At 34.8% G+C, this 23,837-nt stretch overlaps 2 protein-coding genes across 2 annotated transcripts in view; both read left to right on the top strand.

The window, feature by feature from the left end:
- Positions 1-5,882, top strand: part of UNC80 (unc-80 homolog, NALCN channel complex subunit) — a 58,675-nt gene extending 52,793 nt beyond the window's left edge. The window contains exon 27 of the mRNA XM_015831053.1: positions 5,610-5,882. Within this exon, the coding sequence (XP_015686539.1) occupies positions 5,610-5,882 (273 nt within the window). The remainder of the gene's footprint in view (positions 1-5,609) is intronic.
- Positions 5,883-10,537: 4,655 nt separating this feature from the next.
- Positions 10,538-23,566, top strand: RPE (ribulose-5-phosphate-3-epimerase). Its single transcript, XM_015831091.1, has 6 exons — positions 10,538-10,685; positions 15,667-15,746; positions 20,214-20,353; positions 22,623-22,757; positions 22,923-23,009; positions 23,360-23,566. Exons 1-6 carry the CDS (start codon positions 10,564-10,566, stop codon positions 23,480-23,482), a joined length of 687 nt encoding a protein of 228 aa, XP_015686577.1. The 5' UTR covers positions 10,538-10,563; the 3' UTR covers positions 23,483-23,566.
- Positions 23,567-23,837: the final 271 nt, after the last annotated feature.

Below are 23,837 nucleotides of genomic sequence, written 5' to 3'. Positions count from 1 at the left end.
TTGTGAGCATTTTACTAATATCTAATCTGAAGGTTTTGGTGCGGATATAATAAACTTATTGTATGTATTGAATGTAGTTTGGTGTCTATGCATACCAAAGCAGATGTATGAAAACAAAATTTCTCTATCTCCTACCCATATTTACATGACATAACATTACCATACTGCAGATTTCCTTTCTTTTGAAATATAAGGAGTCATTTTCTTATATGGAATAAGAAGAGAAAATTCAAGTAGAATTATTTGTATTAAATGTTGAATGTGCCTTGATTGACTGAATGATTGATTATATTTATAGCCCACCTTTTCTTCAGGAGCTCAAGGCAGTATATGTGGCTCCATCTTATCAGCACAACAGCCCTGTGAGGTAAGTTACTGTGGACTGGGAAGTTGAATCTATGCCTCTCAGGATAGTTAGTTTAAAAAAATGCATAAGCATGAGAAAAATGTACAAAGTGTATAAAGCCAATTTTCTTCTATCGGCCAAGATAAAAGAATGGGGATTTTTTTAAAAAAAAAAATCAAAACAGGTTGGAATTTACAGAGTATCAGAACATTTTTCATAAAGAAGCTTGCTAAATATTATATAAAATGGTAAAAGACTTTTTGAATTATATATCTTTAAAATCTGTTTCATAAAGTGACTATAACTCCTTTTGCTTTTTACCATAAAAGATTTGTTGGAAGGCTAGATGACTATTAAGTGATAAGTATGTCAAATTTAATCAAAATCAGAGAGGGTACACCTTTATTTCTTACTCACCTTTAAAGTTTGATGTTATTAAAAATATCTTACATTTGACATTCTGTAAAATAAAACATTCTGCTTTGGAGATAATGACATTTGTGGCAAAAATTGTTCATACAAATGAGAAATATCTGTGACAAATTTTGGGCAGATAGGGTTTTATGTAAAATGAAGAGATGGTGGTAACAAATAATGGAGTAATTAAAGGCAGGAGAAAGTGTGTTTTTAAGCCAGTCAGGGAAACAAGTGAAGATAATTTTAATATTGGGAAATGGGAAATAGCAAAGTGAGCTAATGAAAGGATTCTCTTTCATGCACTCTCTGCTGCATTCCCTTCTTTCAAAAATATTTTTATTAAAGATTTTTTTTAAAAGAAAAAATAATACAAACTAATATAAAGTGAGAAAAATAAAAGAAAAAGAATATATCAAAGAGAAAGCTTAAAGTGAAAGAAAAATAGAAAAGAAGAAAGATACAAAGACAAAATCTTCTTTTCAGCAGTTTTAAGTACAATCATAAATTTACCTCTTACTCTGATTACAACATAACTCTCTTCTTTCTATAGTCTATACTTCCTAGTCATCAAAACTATAAATCACAAGTTCATTTTTTTCTGTTTCACACAAAAAGTCTGCAAGGGTTTTCCAATTAGCAATAAATGTAGTTATTGTCTTATCTCTGATCAGAGTTAGTTTAGCCATCTTGGCAGATAGTCCCAAATCTTTCCATCTTTGTGCATACAATAATCTCACTGTAGTTATTATGTAGAAAAACAATCTTCCACTATTTTTTACAACTGTTTATCCAATAATTCCTCCCTACACCCTCTGGTTTCAATGGTATATTTATCTTTACAATTCTCTGAATCAGTATATGCACTTGAATCCAATTTTCTAGCTTTTTTTACACATCCACCAAACATGATAAAACATCCCCTCTTGGTCACATGTAAAACATAATTTTGAGATGTCTTTATACTTTTTAGACAATTTCTTTGATGACATACACCAGTGGTACATCATTTTATAAACATTCTGTCTAAAATTATAACATAATGTAAATGTAAAACTTCTTTCACCCACACATTTTCCCATTGTTCCAGCTGTATATTATAACCAAATTTTAAGCCATTTTATCATACTTTCTTTTTTTGTTTGCCTTCTGTTTCAAATTTTAATAAAAGTTTATACATTTTATATCATTTGTACACAATTCGGATTAAAACTGTCTTATAATGTTCAAAACTATAAATTATTTTGTCTAGATTAAATCATTCTAATTAAGAGAACCATTGATAACTATATCCATCTGTCACCAGTTCTCAATTTTATTTTACATTCCCTTGACAAAATTATAATAACTCAAAATGAGCTTGTCATTTGTGTTTGTCAACTATTTCCCACCTATAAAAACTTCTTGTGCTGAGAGTCACAAAGATATTTTAATTCACAATCTGGATTTATATCTATTTTATATTCTCTATATGGCAAATATAACATAACAATTTTTAAAATCCACATTTGTCACACCACAAATATCCATGCCACCCAAATCTCAAGTCAAATTCTAATACCGAAAAACACTCGCTCTTTCATCCAAAGCAAACACAAGCTGAAAATACAATTTCAAGTCAGGTAAACTAAATCCTCCTCTTTCCTTTGTATCTTGTAATACCTTATATTTAATTTGTGGTTTTTCACCCTACCACACAATTTATATATCCTTCTGCCACTGTTTAAATGGTATATCTGTTGTCAAAAAACATATATTGTCTGAAACAAGAAGAAAAGATAAGAATTAAAGAATAATTAAAAGAAAAGAGTTTCCAGAGAAGTATTTCTTAACAAATTAAGCTTTTATAACAATTATCTATGCTAACAATAAGAGAAATGAAAATAAAAATGAATTATGTAAAGCAAAAAATGCCTGAGTTTCCAAATAAACACGGGAAGTGGCAAGTATATACAATATGAAATGACGGATCCTGGGTGCTCTCAGAACTTGGTTGTTTTCCTGCATGTTTCATTACGCAAACTAGGTAACATTATCAGTGCTGATGATGTTACCTAGTTTGGATAATGAAACATCTGCAAGGAAACAGCTAAGCTCAGAAAACACCAAGGACTCCTTATTTTTTAAAAAATATGTTAAGACATGGAATGAAGTTTAACAAGATTATGTTAAGATGGGAGAAATTACAATTGTCATTGTTGGGGAGAGTTTCTGTGATAAAAAATGAATGTCTCGCTTACATTGATGTCAGACAATGTCTTCCAAGTATTCTCCACCCCATCCCTGAAGAAGCTTTAGTAGTCTGAGTTGACAAATAATTATATCCTTCCTCTCATTCCTTCTATCCCACCAAAACAGCAAGTGCCTAAAACTAGCATTTTAAACTCCCAATCTTCTTGTCAGAAGGAACTGCCATAGAGAACTTTGAATTGAGGACAGGTCATTTTTAGATATCTCTGGCCTGAGTGAACTTAAATGGCATCCTAAAAGGACACATTGTTCTCTGGGTTCAAGACTCATGCCAAGTTGGAGCATAATTCTCAATATAGGACAAGTATGATATCATCTAAATGTTTTAAACATTTCTATGTATTTGTTCTATATCATTAATATAATTACACAGCATCTAGCTCCCATACAATACGTAATTTTTTCTATTGTTGATAATGTGACTATTGTCTACCCTTTTTCTTATAAAGAGTTCTTCCTATCATATCTAACACTATTATTGCAGAAAAGGAGGAGTGCCTATTTCCTTTTAAATGAATATGCAATGTTCATATTCCATTAGTATAATTTTGAGATAACGTAGATAGATGTGTGCAAAAACTGGTTTGGAGCAAGGATGGTTGTGGTACTCCAGTGCCAGACCATGTCTGAAACGCTTGAATCGCTTCTTGTTCCAGCGGATTCATTTTCAGAAAAATAAAAAGTTACTCCCACAAGGAATGGAGGGGTAGCAAGTTCCAAAAAGCAAAGAGATTCTAGGCAATGACACATTTTCTGATTAGAATATAGGATTTTATACATAACAAATTATTATACTTTAATCAGCCCATATTTTTCTTTTGTCTGGAATGGCAATAATCAACAGCAATAACTGTGCATATAAAGAAATCTGAATATCCAGTTATTCTATAGTGGTTCATTCCCAGGGTCTTGGTGGTGATGGGGGGGGGGGGGAGAGAAGAGACTTTAACTTCAACTGAGATGCTCATCACTGTTCTCCTGTTTCCTTTCCAGGTAAGAATTGTAAGCATGCAGGTTAAAGGAAGCAAAAAGCGGCTCTGTTAAATAAAAAGTGATGAGGCTGTCTTCATACTCTGTAGAACTACCATAATGAACTTGGCACATTATATATGCATTTTTGTACATTGGATTGTTAATTTAACCCAAACAGTTTCAGCTAAACTGATTTCAGTAAGACTTAAAGTAACTTTTCTCAAATTGTCAATGGGGATCCACTCTTGCTCCAGCACTCCATTCCATCCTTTACAATAGGCACCAGCAGCTCCTGATATAGGAACTGGAATTGGTTAGAGTTAGACAGCAAACTTATAGTATTCAGGATGGAGGGAAGAAAAATGAGGAAATATGATAGGTAGTCCAAGTAGCAGGCAGAGTGAGTGAAAGAAGTTATACTTCTTTGCTTTTTTCCAGAACTGTATTTTAAATTTCATTTGGAAGGCAATATAATAATGTAGATCAGAACTGATTAGATACAACTAAGATGTATTCTTAAAAATTCTTAAAATCAAAATCAGGAGGAAAGTACTAGTTTAGTCCTAATGCTATTGATATTTTGTTACCAGATCTGTTATTCTCTCTCTCTCTTCTCCTTCTCCCTCTCTCTGTTTGTCTCTGTCTCTCTGGCTTTTATCTTTACTTATGTTAATTTGCATTCCCATTTGTTTGCTTCTGTTTTTAATTGTTGGCAGTTGAACATATTTTATTAATAAATTTATCATAAGTATAATTGTGTTCTCAATAAAGAAAAGAACAGTGTCTTGAGAAAGAGAAAAGGAAATGTGCTTAGATTTGCAGCTATATTTTGAGAGCATACCTAGGGGAGTTAGAACAGGTTAAGCCCTGTAAAATGAAAAAAAGAAAAGGAGATAAGATGATTTAAAAGGTGAATAAAAATTAGTAGCTCTGATCAGCTAATATCTTCTGAAGAGGGAAGGTAGTCATGATGCAGCTACATTTCATGATGTACTCATCTCTGGTGGTTAGACCTTTTTGACCTGGGTAAGGATGGAGGACAAATATGAACTAGGCAGTGTTCCAATGGTATTTGATAATCCAACCCAATAGATTTAAGTACTGGTGTTGCACTGCTTGCCAATCTCCTTCTCCCATTTCAAATAGATGCCAGTGATGACCAGTGCTATTATTGTTTCCTTTCATCATTCTTCCTGCCAACAGTTCAACAATGCTTGTATTTTATTTGAGGAAAGATGAACTATAGAATTCCCTATCACTAAAAAAGTTATTATGGTAAAGCTTTGTAACAATTTCCAAAAAGGAGTTTGCTATGTGTGAAAAAATATAGCTTCCAATTACAACGAAATCTCCATCTATCTGCCACTCTATTTACCTCAGGCTACCACTGTCTCAAGGGAACTCTTGGACAATTCCAGATATACTTGTAAGCTGTCCACAGTCGCTTTGTATAGGTGTGTGTGTGTGTGTGTGTGTGAGAGAGAGAGAGAGAGAGAGAGAGAGTTCTATTGTGATAAAATATTATGGATCTATATTCATAGATTTATTGGCTGCCCAGAGTTCCCCTGTGGTAGGATGGTGGCCAATAAATTTAATAAATAAATACATCTACTTCTATTCATTGCAGACTGAGACACCTGTTACTGGAAAAGATACAAAAAAGGAGGAGGATTCAGAGCAAAACCCAGCACTTGCTCATAGTACCTCTCCAACTGCACAGCTTTCTGATGCTGAGGACTTCACGGGCTTAGAAACAACCAGCTTATTGCAGCATGAAGATACTGTGCTTCATATAAGTGAAGACAATGGGATGGAGAATCCACTTCTTTCCAGCCAGTTCAACTTCACACAAGTTGAGATGGGGCAAACTGATGTTGTCCAGGATGAATCACATGTTTGACTTGAAAGAAATAGAATACAATAGAGGAAGCAGAGACTTTCCTCTAATCTTCCTAGCTCTCTATAAGTAATGTAAGTAAAGAAAGAGCACTTTATAAACAATGAGAGATATCTCATATCCTGTTGGCGGGTTAATATATTTCATAATTCGTAAGTTATGCCTTTGGAAGATCTAGTTAGACTCAGGACACACTGTAAGACTGAAGAATAACTGGGAATGTTCTTAGACACAGAACTTAATCATGACATAGGAATCTTCTGCTTCTTAGACTCTCCAATAAAATATTACATTAAACATTACAGGCAGAACATGAGAATGATCTTTTAGAAGGCAGACCACCTTAACATAATACCTAAAGTTTATTTTTGTAATCTCAGAAGGGAGACAGATACTGTACACAGAGTATATTTATTGCAAACATCATTAATAGCAATCACGCTACAGGAAAATTTCATAACTATATATTTCAATTAGCATAGGACACAAAGTTTATTTTCACACACTATATAAGTTTGCAGGTGTTTGTGAATCTGTGAAAAAAACATAACATATATCCATTATGTCTCTGTTTGAACTGTGTATCCAATGGATGATTTGCAATCTAAATGAAATATGAATGTAATCATTAATGTACAAGTAAATAACCTTTATATTCTGATGTCAATAATTTTATTTAGCTAATGTTTAAAGGTTTCTAAATTGGATGTAGTGTCAGCCATACATATAAGCCTATCATAAGAAGCAAAACTTTAATATATATATATATTTCATAATTAGCTGGGGGTGGTCTTTTGAAGCTATGCAGCAAAAAGATTTGGCAAAATTAAATTGTATTTTACTGTTCTCATTAACTCCCATTGCTTTAAACCAATCTAACCTCTACATGCTGGGGGTGTGCTGCTTTCATTGTTGTTATTGTTAAAGTTAATATAACTGTATACCACTTTTTAAATGTTGCTTGATTTACTTGTATGATGGGGTTCTCATTGGTTTAGGAAGATTGAAGAATCATCTGTTCAGAAAACATACTTCCTTTTGTAAATTTATATCCCTTATATTTACTGAATGGCTGTATATAAAGTGAATAAGGGTATGATGGTAGTCAAAAAGTATTTTATGTTTAAGTGCATTATGTAAATGGATAATATATATATATATATATATTTAATGCAGCCTTTCCTAACTTGGGTCCATATAAAGATATTGGGACAATTCCCAGATTTCCCAGTCCACGAAACACCACTGGATTGGGGAAGGCTGGCTTAAATATGTCCACATGATAATAGAATGAAATCGATTCAATACTTTTTCTTATCTCAAACTCACAGCAGTACTTTCTGCTTACAATAGAAGTATGTTGGATTTACTTGTCCCTTCGGAAACTTGTGTGAATATTTTTTTTTTCTTAAAAAGAATACAACTTAATTTTTTTTTGTTTCAGTTTGTGGTTTTCTGCCTGTGGTGAAGGTTTCAGATTAATTGGTGGACACTGAATATCTATAATAAGGATATGACATTGCAGCTACCAAGTGTATATGTGTACTAACATTTTACATAAATGCTTTTCAGTAACTACTTACTATTTGAAGAAAATAAGCATTTATTACTATATGTGCATTTATACATATGTTGATATAGCTAAATACAGTTCATGTTGAAAACTTCTAGAATTGAGGGAGAAGTTTTTTAGATAGGGCATGCATTATCTAGCATGCATGCTCCAAATTTGTTTCTTTGTCCTCTTTGAAATGACCTTGAAAACAGATAATAGAATAACAAGAGTTTGAAGGGACTTTGGAGGTCTTTTAGTCCAGATAAAGTGACATAAGCAAAAATAATTCCGTCTATCAAATGTGTGAGGTCCATTAGTCCAGCTATGTGTTTAGGACTAGGGATGAAAAAAAAAACCCATGCTGAGGGGAGGGAGCTCTTTCAATTCTGGGAGAGGGAAATTTTGATGTTGTGGCTACTATACCTTTTTTGACAATAATAATGTCCTTTCTAAATTATGTACTGAAAACAAGCTAAACAAAGAGGATGTGTGTCCTGACAGCACATTTAACATACTTGGAATGTATATTGCCTCAGATTTAATTTGAAACACACAGAGGCATCAATGCACGGGATCATTAATATAGCACTGTCTGTGCTTCATTAAAGCGGCTGCATTTTTTTTTTGTAAAAACAGCTACATGGCTGCTTTAATAGACAGATGCCATAATTACATTCTTATATATTCTGAAATACCTCTCCTATACTGAATCTGAAGCTCCACACAGCCTTAGTATTTTTTAAATAGTGCTCTGAATAGCATATATCCTGCTATATGAAAGAATGAAAAATGTCATGATCCAGTATAATGGGCTTTTTCCCTGCCTTTTCAAATAATTGATTTTCACTAGGAAAAATGGAACATACTGTATTAAATGAAAACTAAGGAGATGAATGTTGATTCTACTATAAAACATTCAAAAGGAAATGGGCAGAGTCTATACAATATAGGAATAAACACACTAAAATACTTTTCACCGAAACATCCTCCAAAACTCTAGAAATCTCTCTTTTGGCTACTGTACAAGCTGTATCTTATATATGTATGAATGCACAGAACACAAATAAGAAAACATTGAAAATCACATTTTAGGAACAATGACTGTGAATCTTTATGTCAAAGTCAGTTATTACATTTCATTTTTAATGTGACTCAGAGTAAAGTACTGAATCCATTTTAGCAAGCCATAATAAAACCTCAAAAATATGCCTATTGTAATTTTATGTTGTGATTTAAAATTACGTTATTTTTTTTTAAAAAAAACACCTCCGTCTGGCAGCCTAAAATAGCTATGACTGCTCAATTTACTGTGATACAAGCATGTGTTTTTCTTGTGTATTTCTTTTAGTTGCATTGTACTAACTAAAGGCACATAGAATTGTACTCTAACAAGAATTTATTGCTTTCTTCCAGTATACTGATAAGTGATAAGTATGTATCTGCTGTGAAGAAACTTAATTTTGCTTAGTGTTAGAGGCCTTATGTATGAAGTGGTTTTTTTAAAAAAATGTCTGTGTTGTTTTAGATTTTTATATTAATATATTATTGGCATTATTAAAATGATATAATGTCCCTTTCTAAAAGACCTGTGATACCAAGTTATGAAATTACAGCCATACTCCCAAGTTTCCTGTAAGTTTCTCCTTCAACGTGTGCCTCCCAATATTTTTTCAAGCAGTGCCCAATCCTTGTCCAGTTTCACAGAAAGGGTACATCATTGTCTTGTTAATCTATATGATCTCAACATATATATGTGTGTTTTTCTTAATGTGACCATAGCTGTACTGAATGTTGCAGTATTCATGTTTATATGTACATGCATAAGAATGCCATCAGATATGTTTGAAGAATGCTGCTGTAAGATTCCCAAGAAATATCAAAGCTTGATTTGATTAAAACTTCTGTAGAATTTTAGTTTTAAAAGGAAAAATTGGCGTTCAAAACTATAAATTAGTACTGTCTTCAGAAACAAATCACTCTAAATTTTCAAAATGGCTTTCTCTGCAAAGATTTCAATGTAATGAATACTTCGATTGCCAAAGAAAATCTGTATTTCAAAATATTTATCAAGGGATAAGGTATAAAATGTTTCAATTATTTATAGCAGCAATGAATATGGTTAATAAATGATCTCAGGATAATTAGAGGAATGTTATCTTTGCATTAATATATGCTATATTTAAGAAGTGAAAGGGCTGTTTTGCCATATTAACTATTGAAAAAAATATATTGAAATTTAGAAAATGTTTATTTATATGAACCTTAAAATCAATCTGTACACATTAAAGCTAATTTTTAATTAAAAATGGAAATGAAACCCCCCTTAAAAGTTAAAATAAAACTATATTTAAAACTATGAGATCAAAATATAAAGAATTAAAATGTTAATAGATCTGTAATGTGCATCAGATGACCAAAGATGAAGGGTAAAATAAACTATAGAAATATCTTAATTATGTTTATGAAAGAGTAATGTTTGTAAATGCATAAATAAATTGTCTACAAATACATCTTATGCCTGAAAATATTTGTGTTCTTAAGATGATGTTGATAAATAATTTTGAGACTAAGCTTTATGTGACTTCCATGTATGGGGTTTTACACATCCTGATTCTGCTTAAGGGAAGATTTTATGTGTACAATTCAGAGTTCCTATTTTATTGGACTAATTCATAAAAAAATAAATTTGAATATGCCATAAGCCTAAGAGAACAAAAAAGAATGAACAAAAGTCAGAAGGAAAAATAGAACATAAATAAAAATTGTGAAGAATTTAGTAACGACAGACAGACAGATAGGGAAAGAACCAGTTCTTTCGTCCTCCCTTCGTCGGGAGCTTCCCGAGGTCTAAACAGTTTGAAAGGCCAAGCAATAACTGGCTCCACATAAGATGCTGACCCACAAATCGAGGTTATTCATTTTCGGGATTCCCCAGCCGAATCAAAGTAGACTAATTAACGGTTAACGTTTGCCAGGTTAGCTCCCTTGGCGCCCAGGCAGCCATTTTTAAAGCTACACCTTCCACCAGGAAAACTACATTTCCCACAAAACTCTTTTCCGCGGACTGGCGAAGCCAGAGTTGCTTCCGGGTCGGAATGAGTACCGCTTCTGGGCTTCCGAGAAATAGTTATGGCGTCGGGGTGCCGGATAGGTCCTTCCATTCTGAACAGCGACCTGGCGGCTCTGGGAGCCGAATGCAGGCGCATGATGGACTGCGGCGCAGACTACCTGCACCTGGATGTAATGGACGGGTAACTCGCACGAGCGCGTGAGACAGGGTCCCTTCCTGGCGGGGGCGGCCGACGCCTGTCATTCGGCTCTCTACCGGAGTACGGTAGATGACGGTCGTGGTGGGCGGGAGGAAAGGGCGAAGAGGTCGCCCTTCTGATTGGCTCTGGGCGGCTTTCCTATTTCTGAATGAACCTTTCCTGGAATAGAACGGAAGGAGGAAAGTGCGGTGTTCTTGTGCAATATTTAACAGCAATAGCGATTTGGCTTATATACCGCTCCATAATACTTTACAGCACTCTCAGTCAGTCAAACGTTATTTATGCTGTTTTGTGATTCAAAAAACAAATTCCTGGCATGTTTGAGTGCCAGCAGGTTTATGCTGGGATGGATGGGTGGGGGGCTGCCTGGACCGTAGCAGCCCTTAGTCACAAGAAGAGCTGCGGAGAGGAGGGGGATCTTGCCAACTGGCCGTTAGCCATGACAGTCGATACTATCATCACTTTATTAGACTTTGGCTACTTTGTTTCTAGGAAAGCAGTATTTTGTTAGCAGTGCTTTGTTATAGTGCCTGGAATTTGAGGGAGGATGATGCAAAAAGTACTTCCTGGAAGCATTTTTGCCTTAGAAATACAGGTAGTCCTCAGGTTACAAGCCCTTATTCAGCAACTATTCAAAGCTATGACAACATAGAGCAAGGAGGACTTAATGAACAGCCTGCAAAATTGCAGCCATTGCAGCAATCTGCAGTCACGAGGTCATTATTTGCAACCTTCCTTGCTGGCTTGCCACAGACAGTTGGTAAAGAAGTTGGCAGGATGTTGCAAGTTGCTTCGACTGCTTTTTCATCCACCCACTCCCTAGTGCCTGCCCGTGGCACTCATCCACAGTTCTCACCTACTGGATTACTTGCCTGGGATTCCTGCCTCTTCCCATGTCATGGTCATGTGAAGTCCTTGGTTAACAATCTGCATGGTCCTAGGTTATGATGGCAAGCAGGACTGCTGGATTGCTGTGGCTAAATGAAATGGTCATGTGATATTTCACTTTATGACCACCTGCAGCTGGCATACAAAAATTGAAATGCCAACCCTTTCTAAGTCATGTTAACCAATCACAGGAAAGATAGTGTGAAAATAGGGCTACAGGTCATCTTTGTATTCAAATGAACTAGTATAAAACAGAAGAACTTTTACTTTTGAAATACCTAGAAAACAAGTTGAATTATTTCATTTTTCATCTAATATTTTATTTTTTACTATATTTTATTGATTTTTTTAAAATAGCAATCTTTAGTGCTTAGTAAACGTGTTGTCTGGGTTCATATATTTAACAACAGTGAATAGTAGTTAATTTCTATACTTTCATAATCAACATATTAACTAGAAATACCTATAGATCCTGTTTTCGGAACTCTTATTTAAGCTTAGTTTCCCCTCAGTAGTCAAAACATTTATTGTCAGTTATAGTTTTCTCAAAATTGATTACTTGTAAGTATCCAAAATATTTCATACATTTAAATCATCCCGGTATTTTTACATTTCCCATATCATCAGGAAAAAAATACTATACTACTTATAAATCTCATTTCTCTTACTGTAAAACCCTTTCATTTCCAAAATTTAACTATTCTTTTAACCATATTTAGACAAATGTTTGGTCATATGATATTCCATCTGGTATGTCAAGTCATTTCTCTTAAATCTAGTTCTCACCTGTTCTTATTTAAGCTTAGGGTTTCCTTCAGTATTCAGAACATTTCTTATCACCTATAATTTTCTCCAAGTTGATTACAATTGAATATCCAAAACATTTCATACATTTAAATCATCTCATTATTTTTTACATTTCCCATATCATAAAACAGTACTATACTACTTATAATTCACATCTCTCTTACTATAGAACCCATTCGTATCCAAAATGTATTCTTTTAACCATATTCAAATGTGTTTAGTCATGTAGATAAATCAAATCATCTTTCTTGAGCCCGGGTCTTGCCTTCTTCTCTTGTCTAGCAACTTTCCAAGTCAGTGTGTTCAGCTTGCCATATAATTCTTCCTGTATTTTTATAGGTGTTGTTAAGAATGGGAAAAACACATTGAGTAGGGTGCTCTTGAGGAGAAATTTCGCCCATTTATACTCATTAAGACGCTTCCACTTTTCTTCTCCCTCAATTTCTCTTTCCATTTTTTGTCTTCCAGACTCTAGTGGTTCTCCTGACAGCTCTATTGTCCATTTTGTCAAATCTTCTTTCTTGTCTTCAGGTTTGTTTTGGTGTTTTGAAAAATGAAATGTCTTTTCCGTTTCCAATATTATAGCAAGATCTTGTAAATTTTTCTTTGTTAAGTTGTGGTTTTCTTCATTTGTAGCCTCCATCTTTGAATCATTTTTCTCTGGTTTTTGTTCTATTATCTGATTTATTTGTTTATTCTTTATCATCATTTTCTGAGAATGTTTTGTGAGCTTAGATCAAGGATGTGTTCATTTATATGATCAAAGTTATTTTTAATCTCTTTATGATTTGAATCCATTGTCGTTTGAATTAGCTGCAGCATAGTGTACATTTCCTCCTGGAAAATATTTGTTTTATCTTGAAATATTTCTCCTGCAGATCTCTGATGTCCCAGACTGGAAATTTTAGAAAAGAATATTGCATGTGGTTTCTTGCCACTTTTAGTTGTATATGCAACCTCCATTTTCATCAAACCAACCAGTCTTAAATTCCAAACACTATAGTCTTATATATCTCTTATCTTTAGAAACAATCCACAATGTTCAGTCATTTAAAAACCATGTAGTAATTTCACCTCTAGGAGAATAGCCAAAAGGTCAAAGTTTTTCTTTCTCTGCAAACTATTCTTAAACTTAAATATCACAGCTCAGTAAGTATTTATAATCCAAGAAGGTCAGCAGTTTTCATAAAGAATTGTATTTCTCATTCTGTAATAGATAGCCCAGTGTGTTTTCTTTCTTCTATTCCCAGCTGTTCTCTGTTTGGCTAAGAGTCCTTGAGGATCAAAGGGATAAATTGTTTTCTGTTTCTGGGCGTCTTGCCAGTTTCTGAGGCAAGACAACTATAATTCTATACTCTGTTCTACCACTAGATGTCATGTCTGTTTATTTTCCCGCTTTTAAAACGAAACGATTATTTTCTTGTAATTCCGTTAATATTCTTTTAAGTAGAAAATCTTAACAATTTCCATAATTTTCAGTTTTATCCAAGTTATAGCTTTACCTTGGTCCATTTTAATGTATTTTTGTCCCCTATAAAAATTAAATCGCTGCTTCTGTCTATGGAAGGGTGGAGTTATAGTCACTTTCCTTCTCACTTTCAGAGGATTTTTTGCTTCTTGGGGATCTTTTCCAGGAAATCAGTTTCAAAATAGAGAAGATCAATATTCTCACCCAGCTCCAACATGCTGTTCACAGTTGTTCTTAGTTGGTGCTTTTGGACTTCGGATGGCAGTAGCTTGGGCTAGTCACCGGAGTGCAGCTAGCCTTTCTCCTGTTGGGTTGGAGAGCTTCCCCCAGATCAAATGGATCGACTGCCATCGCTCTGCGATCATCGGGGTGCTCCTCCTTCATCACTTCTCCGGGACGACATTAGACCCATTAAAGGTCCCCAGGCAGGGCGAAACCAGCTGTGGGGTGCGGAGCTCCATAATCCTTCGGGCGAGTCGCTACGATGCAAAACTGGAAGTCCTAATATTTTATTTTTTATTATTGTATTATATAAAGTCCATAGCACAGGGAAAATCTACATTATTTTAATTTAGTTTTTAAAAGTTTCAAAACAAAGTAATAAATGAGCGTATCTTTATTAGTCAAATATTTTGCTATGTCCCATGCTTAGTAATTTCATACATTGATAAAGTCCAAATTGTTATACAATTCAAATTCATATCTTTGAATCATATTACTCTTCCGAGAACCATATCAATAAATTTATGGATATTAAACCAAAACTGGCAATAGAGGCAATAGAGGCTAAATAGAGGATATGTTATCACCTCCATCATTTTACATTTTCAATCTAATGGAGTTGACAGCCAACAGTCTTTGTAATGTCCAATAACCAGGAAGAATATTGTGTTCAATTATTCTGTCTGTAAAAAACACAATAACCTTAGGACCCATAACCAGTCTTTCATTAAATAATGTTATATTATTACAGCTCTTTATTTCAAATAACTGTAATATTCTAATTGCCTGGTAAAATATTGTCTATTTAGAGTCAATCAAAATATATTTCAGTATTGATACTTTCTTGGGAGTTTTAGATGCTGCTGATGCATCCAAATTAAACTATGGAATCAGAAGACTTTTTAAATGTGTGTACTGCCTTTCCTCAGTTTAGAGGAAAGATTTCTCTTGCAATAACTTAAATAGTTAAAAATGTAATTGGCAAAAAACTGATGTAAAATATTGATAACCGTTAGCCATGAATTACAAAGGAGAGAGATCTACTCTATGTATCTTACAAACAAGTTGCAAAATAATTCCATTAAAAAATCAATGGAATATGAGACTGATGATATATAGAATTAAAACTGTAGATTGTAGCTATATAATATTGTGGACCACTGAAAATAGAAGCAGGGAGTTGCATTTGCAAACTTATTTGTCAATATGTATTTTAGAATAAAATTCAAACATAGACAGATTTCATTCTGCACGCCCAATCCCATAGGGAGATTGCAATTCTTCAGTGGTATTCTGCAGGGGGCAATGCAAGGACTCTAAGCTTGCCTCCCCCTCCCCTAGTAACACTTTCCTCCAGTCTAACTGGGATTCCACCACAAGTACTGGTATGAACTGCTGCCATTGGCTGAAGCTCCTTTCAGTACTAAAGATCTTTGCTCTTCTATCATTACAGGCATTTTACTAATATTTAATCAGTAAATTAAATGCTAGTTAATTATTTAAAATTGTGCATATACTGAAATACTCCAGCAAATATTGTTTCACAATGGATTTATTACTTTTTCCCCATTTGGATAGGCATTTTGTTCCAAACATAACTTTTGGCCATCCTGTTGTAGAGAGTCTTCGGAAGCAGCTGGGTCAGCAGGCCTTTTTTGGTAAGCTGTTATTCTTTATTAATTTTAGGTTAATTTTAGGCTTGGAATGAATTACATTTGAATTATCCTCTTCTTACTTCAGCATTGTTTTGAGCTGTGGAATTGTGCCTAAGCTGTGGAAGAAAATGCCATCTGAAGGTGTTTAAAGCTTCCAAAAGAATGTGTGTTAGCATAGCTGAAGAGAGTCTCTTCGAGGCCTTACAGGAGCCATGTTATTTGGAAGACTTGGAGGTTGCCTCTGCCTTTTCCTGTATGTGGCTTTGCTTCATGAGAACCCAGGGGCTCTTCCCCATGTAGCCACACAAGCAGAAATAGACGAGGCAGCCTTCAAAGAAGCTATCTAACCCTTGCAGCAGATGGGCCTCCTTTCGGTAATTTCAGAATAGGTGATTCGCTCTCTCTAGCACCCCTTTGAATGTTTTGCAGGTAAGCAAAAGGGTGGCATTACAATCTATTCCTTTGGAACATTAGTGTATATTAGAGAGCTCAGCTAATATGTGCTACTGTATATATTTAATTTAAAACTGGTGGACATATTAAGAATTTTCTATGTTACTATGAAATTGTACACAAGAAAGAGAAGGGCTCAAACAATGCAAATTATTCTTAAGGTGAAGGGGTTGCAAAAAAGCTAAATGATTTCTATTTAGGAGTCTGCTGTTTATAATCAGTATTGTATTTAATACTTTGTTTATTCTGTTAAATATTAATCCAAGGTAAAAAGTATGGTACCAGTGGACACAACAATCATGATTGCCCATTTTTAAACCTACCAAGACTTCTTGCCCCTTATTTATTTACACACGCACGCACATATGTACACTTTTTTTTAAACGGATTTTAGGAAAGCAGTATTGCTGCAAGCTTCTGACATCCCAGTCTTTCTCTTTCGTAGTTGTTTCTAGACTCCATTTTAGAACAGACTTAAAGGAGGGGCAAGTAACCTTTTTTCAAGGAGTAGAATTTTACTATTTTTAAAAAAACTTCTGTGCTGCTTTCAGCTGTTTTGTTTTTCCATGGATGTGCAGAAATTAAATGATACTAATATGGTGGTGGTTAAAGCTCAGCCTTTCCTTAATGAATAGTGATTACAGCATGATTGATGATATAATTATTTGTTTAAAGTCCATACATTAAAACAGAACAGGAATTAATGGCAAGAAGCTGCTACATTATTGTCTCTACCATCATAAACCAATATAGCTATAGAACTGTTTCTTCCTGTTTTTCAGTATCTAAGTTTTAGAAAATGAAACTTTAGACAAATATTGAAGAACCAAGAATAATTTATTTTTGAATGAGGTAGAGATCATGGAATCAACTTAAAAGATAGCATTTTGCTGAGATAGACCACGTAAGATTTCCTTTGTACATTTTGTTACTTCTGAACTCTACATGTGCTTGTGTGTGTCTCAATCCTGCTATTGATGATTATGCGAGCAGTATTTTGTCTGGAATCATGCTGATTCTTAAGAATTGTAGTGTTTAGATATTCTAGCTATTATATACTCCGATAGATAAATCTGGATTTCTTCTAGCAAAGAAATTCCCAGCCATCATTACATGCATTTCTCTTCTGTAGAATGAGATTGGGATTTTCCGAGATGTTGACACTGACCTTTTTCATAAAGTTCTTATTTGGTATTACAGCATCTACCTTTATTAAGACAAATTAATATAGTATTGACAATCTTACTTGTCCAAGACAGTTTCTGTCTTAGATTTTTTTTACCTTTTTATTTATTACCCGTTCCTATGCAGCTTTTGCTTGTAATCCATTAACTCATTTTCCCTTTTGTTGATGTGCAATGTTGTCTCTCTTGGTTCTTTTGTAACTTTTATTCTGAATTACCTACCTCCCCAGCTTCAACTTCAATACTAACCTACTTATGATTATGATAGTATCATAGGTGACTTTTACGTAAATAGCACCACCAATATTTTTTACTGCCCTGACATTGTCTGGAAGTATCAGTTTTATTTTTCCTTGTATCTATCAACCCGTCTACCATGTCTATCACATCTGTCTGTCTGTCTGTCTATCATCTAGCTATCTAGTTTAGGAACTGCCCATCTCCCTCACAGAAGAACAGTATACTGGGCAGTGTACAAATAAAATATTAAAAGCGTAACAAGTACATGAAATGTAAAAGAGGCAAGCATTTAAAAGGTGGGGGGGAGGGCTTTCAGGGCACTAAGCAGCCCCACATCTGCAAGGCCACAGAACTGTGTTTTTAATGCCTTTCCAGAAAGCCAGGAGAGTAGAGGCCCACTTCATCTCTGGGGAGGGGGGAGTGTTCCACAGGGCAGGGGCAATGGCAAGAAGACTCTCTGCACGGATCTCACCAGTGGGAGTTCTTTGGCTGACGGGGTCTGCAATATGCCTTTCCTGCTTGACTAAGCGAGACAGGCTGATATAATGGCATGAAGATGGTTCCGCACATAATCTGGTCCCAAATATCTTTGGAAGTTTTTTTCCTTGTCTTCCCTGGATGCCACAATGGGTGAGCAATCTTTTCTTTCATTGATGGAAAATAATATAATTTTCCATGCTAGAATAATTGAAAATGAAAATTTGATACTCTCTGCTGTTAATTGAAAGTCATTTTCCAGCTTATACAAACTAAGTCATCTTTCCCAATCATCTCAATGCTTCTGGTGTTATTACAGAAGTCTGAACACAGCTGGGAAAAATTCTTATATGTGCTTCTCACTCTGAAGAGACTACAAAATTAATCCAGAAGATTGTACATTAATATTTCAAGAAAAAGGTCCTGAGTTTTGCTATAAATTTAAAACATATGACATTACATGATAAGGTAGGAATCTGGGATCACTGTGCTGAAAAATGTATTTCAACTCAGCTTTTTTTTTTGCTGAAGTGTTTCAGAATAAACCAGAGATTCTTGTGCACATTCTATCACAGAACTTTTCAACCCTTTATATTTTAAATCTGTCAAATTACTCTGGAAAAATCACTGGTTCCTACAGTATGAAATCAGTGTGGTTAATTATTTTAATTGTTTTGATAGCTTTTTGTGGTCATTGTTTTTAGTTAATTACATGATTTTTTAAATTTTAATTTCATGACCCACCCAGTCATCTGTGTAGGATAGGTGGTTGTATAATTGAAATAAATAAATCAAAATCTTCTCTTTGTGTTCCATAGATTTACAGAACTTCTATTACTATATTTAAAACTCAATGTATCAATGAGTTTTAATAATATTAAATATAAGTAATTTTATTATGATGGTAAAATAATAAGGACTGAGACTGAATAGTGTTTTCCACAATGGCAAAAGTTGTCTTCTAAATCCAGACCAAAAATACATCTAAATGAGATGCATCTAAACATTTCATACATATTACACTATGCCCCATCTCTAACATTATCCATATGAGGATATTCTTCACAATAGAGCTTCTGCCTTGTAAATAGTCTGATACTGAACCATGATGAAAAGGCATGATGGTCAAAGTAATCTGGCAGTAAAGTGTTTACTATTGGAAAATGGAAGAAGACCATCTATGTAGATCTGGTAACAGAAGAGCCACTTTTTGCTTGATACCAACTGTCCTGCTATAGGACTGTCACTTCCCATCAGGCTGGGCCTCTATGACCACTTATTGTTTGGCTGTCAGAATGAATGAATGAATGAATGAATGAATGAATAAAATGTGAAATATTGTCTTGCAAACAAAGTAACATTAGGAGTCCACAAGGCAACAGTAAGTGGCTGCCATGACCTGTGAAGGTAGTGCCTTCTGCCAGAACCCAACGACTATATGCCTGCTACTGCCTGAGCATTGCAAGCTGGAAGCCAGGGTTGGGGGGGGGGGCTAGGAAAAATCAGAGGAGAGGACTTGCTTCAGCGGTAAGCCCACCTCCACGTCTTAGAGCCAGCCTTATTGCTCTAGTGAGTACTGGGGTTTTTTTGCTGGTCAGGACTGCTTGGACAAGAGGAAGAGGCCATCAGTTGATGTGGTAAGGGATTCCTCTCACTAAATGGCATGCCAGTGGCACAAGCAAGGGTTGTGAGCAGCTTCAGTAGCAACAAAACAGGGTACCAGGTGAGCAGCTGCTTTGAGGGTCAATGTGATACAGTCAAGGCCAATCATTGCCCTGTCAGAAACTTCTCATAAATAAGACAGCAACACTTGAAAGGATAGGTGAAAAGCATATTAACAAGGTTTTTCTTGAATTTAAGGTATTACCGTAGTCATGCCGTATAATCCCCCAAACAGATTGAAATGTTAGTATTTGAGGGAAAGAGTCTAGTAGATATATATGTATTTGGGTACCGAGTGCTAAAAGACTTACATCTGGGTCCTATCCTTATCTCTTTTATATCCTAAAACCAAGCCAGACAATGTTTTATAAATTGGGACTGTCCTCGGGTTTAGTAATTTGGAAAATATGCAGTCCAGTATTTTGTACTTCTGATTTTTTTTTGTTCTTTCTAGATATGCATATGATGGTTGCTAAACCAGAACAGTGGGTAAAACCTATGGCTGTAGCCGGTGCAAATCAGTATACCTTTCATATAGAAGCTACCGATAATGCAGGGGCCCTCATCAAAGATATAAGAGAAAATGGAATGAAGGTGAGAGGTTTGGAATTGATAGAATTTAGTAACTCTTCTTTTCAACTAACGGTTAGCACTTGCTTGGGGTTAGATAAGGGTCAATGGAGTTCAAGGGAAGGGGGGGCTGGACTTAGTTCTGTTGTGGTTACACAAGGATTCTAAGCTGATCCTTATTTTAATTCCACTCCCAGATTCTGCTATTCTTTCTCCTACATTGTATCTCTATTCCTTTAAAATACCAAAGAAATCTACATTGTATTACAAAAATCTGATTTTTTTTCCTTCTGTTCAGTTGTATCCAATTCTGGAGACAACATGGACAAGTCCCTGCAGTTTTCTTGGCAAGATTTTTCAGAAGTGGTTTTCCATTGCCTTCTTCCTAAGAAACTAATGGCTCAAGGTCACCAAGACAAAACTAGAATTCATGGTCTCCTGATTTCTCATCTGATGTCTTAACCACTATACAAAATTGGCTACTAAGGTGTTACAGTTCAGTAAAATAATCCCTAACCTCACATATCTCTGTATGTCACATTAGATCTTCTATATTCTAGGACAGTGTCTCCTGTATTGTGGCTGATAGATAGCCACACTTTATTTTTCTAGTTGCCTTCATTATGTTAATGTGAGAAATACTGTTCTAAATATTTTCTAATTGATAAGAATTAAAGCTCAGACTAGGAACCATGCAGAAAAAAGAATACTACACTCTACCCCAAGAAAGTAATTCAGCATTTTTGTATTTGATGTGATTGAGTTCTTAGATATATCTGATGGCAAACATGGGGCAGAATAACTTGAATCTTAGAGGCTGTGCTTAGAAAGAGACACGGCAGAGCTATGATGTTGGGTGCTTTGTACTGACAGGTGCTTTCAAATATTTTTCTGGTAACACAGTAGGAATTATTGTGTTACATTGTTTAAAAAGTATTGTAAAGAATATATTTAGGATTATAGTTTAGGATATGGGCAACCATAGTCATATGTATGCATATGGGTTATGTACCCATATATACCCTAGACCTGTTCCCCTACTTCTAACACTATCAGCTCAACTAAATTTGATAAGGTAGATTATCTCCTATATTCATTGTGCTATTTACTTGTTTCTGACTTGCTAATGTTTTGTTCTCTTTGGAACAAAAGAGCTCCATTCAAAATGTTCATTGGACAGTTTTAACTGCCAGTTTTCCTGCAGAAACTTCCTCAAAAAGTTTCGAGTGTTTTCTGTTTGAATGGAATAAACACTTGAAACTTTTCAATGTCCCATCATTTGCAGTAACTCAAGCCTTTTACTTTTCTCCCCAGTTGCACAAATGTAAATGAACAGTGTAGTCTCTGCTTATTGCTATTTACCATCTGACTTACAAAAAGTTGGAATGATTTTGCATATCTCATTAACAGCCACATAATTAAATCCAACAGAGCAGACAGTAGAATCACTTTAACTCAACTCATAACTTAGCAAATGCAACAATACACTTCTCTGTGAAAAATATACATCAGTATAATTTTGCATATGTACCCTCATAGCAGTACCTGTAACACATATGTTATGTATTGTATACTTTGAAATCTGAATTTTTGAAAAGGAATCTCAACAGAATACTCTAGAATGTTACACCTGCTTATACAAAACATCTCACCCTGATTCCTATTCTTCTCTTAGCTAGCTCCAGCCCATAGGAGCAAAGATGAAGCTAATTTACTCCATGTCTGTATGGTCTGAAAAGTTTAGAAGGAACTCCCACCTTTACAAATGTCAAGACACTCAAAGCAACATATATTGATCCTCTCCTCCATTTTTTCTTAAATTTAAAACAGTGGATTTTTTCTTTGAGCCCAAACACTAAAATACTTTGAAATTAGACACTTTGCACATACATACCAATCACTATAATGGGTGCTTAATGAATGCTGTTTAATCACAAGTTTAAGACCAATGCATCCATACGCATATTAAGCAAATGTTAGCTTAGTACAGGGGTGTCAAACTGCCGGCCCGTGGGCCGGACGTGTCATCCGGAAGCCACGCCCACCCCATTGCCGGCAATGGCAAAAATGTCCCGATACGTCTCACGACATCACGTGACGTTGCGAGTTTGACATGTCTGGCTTAGTGGCTTTACATTGTAAGTAATCTTTTTCTTCACCATTGAAAAATGTTTATTTGGCAGAACTTTTTACTAATATCTGGTGGGAATCAATTTGAATCTTTTTGTTTCTTTTCTAAAAGAAAGATTCAGGGTACAAGTTGTTTTAATATTTTGGTCCTTTTCTTCTTTAGGTTGGTTTGGCTATCAAACCAGGAACCACAGTAGATTTTTTAGCACCATGGGCCAATCAGATAGACATGGCTTTAGTTATGACAGTGGAACCTGGTTTTGGTGGACAAACGTTCATGGAAGATATGATGCCAAAGGTAAGTTTGCAAATTATTTCAAAAATCCCAGTGTTATGAAAAATGGGAACAAACATTTTAACTGAGAATCTTCATACTATACATTGATGTCTAATTTTGCGTATTTTGAGAAAAATAATTACTGCTCCTATTAATTGATATTGTTCTTTCTGCATTGCTAACTAGGTTCACTGGCTGAGAACCCAGTTTCCTTCTTTGGATATTGAAGTAGATGGTGGTGTAGGGCCAGACACTATACATAAATGTGCAGAGGTAAGACTAAGAGGCAGTCCACGTTAGATGAAAAATGGTAATTATTGGAACGTTATGCCTAGGTAATCCAGTTTTTTAAATCTCAGTTTAATATTATTTTTCATTCTGATTAAATATAGAAGTAAGTTTTTCGAAAAACATTTGAGTATTCATTTGGTACTTTTGACAGCCCTTGATGTTTCTTGCTGATTAGGAGTAACAAGAAAAGTATAATTAAAGGTGCTGATCTGGCTAACTGCTGTTTGTTTCTGTTAGAATGTATACATTATATTTCACAATTTTCTATAATTAATAATTGTTGCATGCTTATTTTAAAAATTCTAATGCAGTGTCATGGGATTTGCTTTTAGGCAGGTGCAAATATGATTGTGTCTGGGAGTGCTGTAATGAAGAGTGACGACCCTAGATCTGTGATTAACCTTCTGAGGAATGTCTGTTGTGAAGCTGCTCAAAAGCGTTCTCTTGATCGGTAAAATCGGGTGGCAGCCGAATGGGTTGCATTTTATTGTTGTTGTGGGTGGGTTGGAATACCATTGTGGAATAAAACAGGACATCAACTTTGAAGTCTCATTTTATGACCAAAAAACTAAGCACAGTACATAGTAAGAGTGTCTTGTGATCTTGGAGAAAACATTCTTTTTTTCCTCCTTTATTTCATGCAGCAGTTTGTCATGGAAAAGCTTTAAAAAAAAATTTAAATACAAATGTGGTAATTCCTTAAAATAAAATGCTAGATAATAAGCCCTTGAATTGGAAAAGTTTGAAGGGTGACTTGGCCTTGATAAACAATTATAGGTCCAATCCACTTTAAGAATAAAAATGGGAGGA

Source organism: Protobothrops mucrosquamatus, unplaced genomic scaffold (assembly GCF_001527695.2).
Source record: "Protobothrops mucrosquamatus isolate PMUCROS unplaced genomic scaffold, P.Mucros_1.0 scaffold_253, whole genome shotgun sequence".
Lineage (NCBI taxonomy): Eukaryota > Metazoa > Chordata > Lepidosauria > Squamata > Viperidae > Protobothrops > Protobothrops mucrosquamatus.
This window is presented reverse-complemented; position numbering and strand designations above follow the sequence as displayed.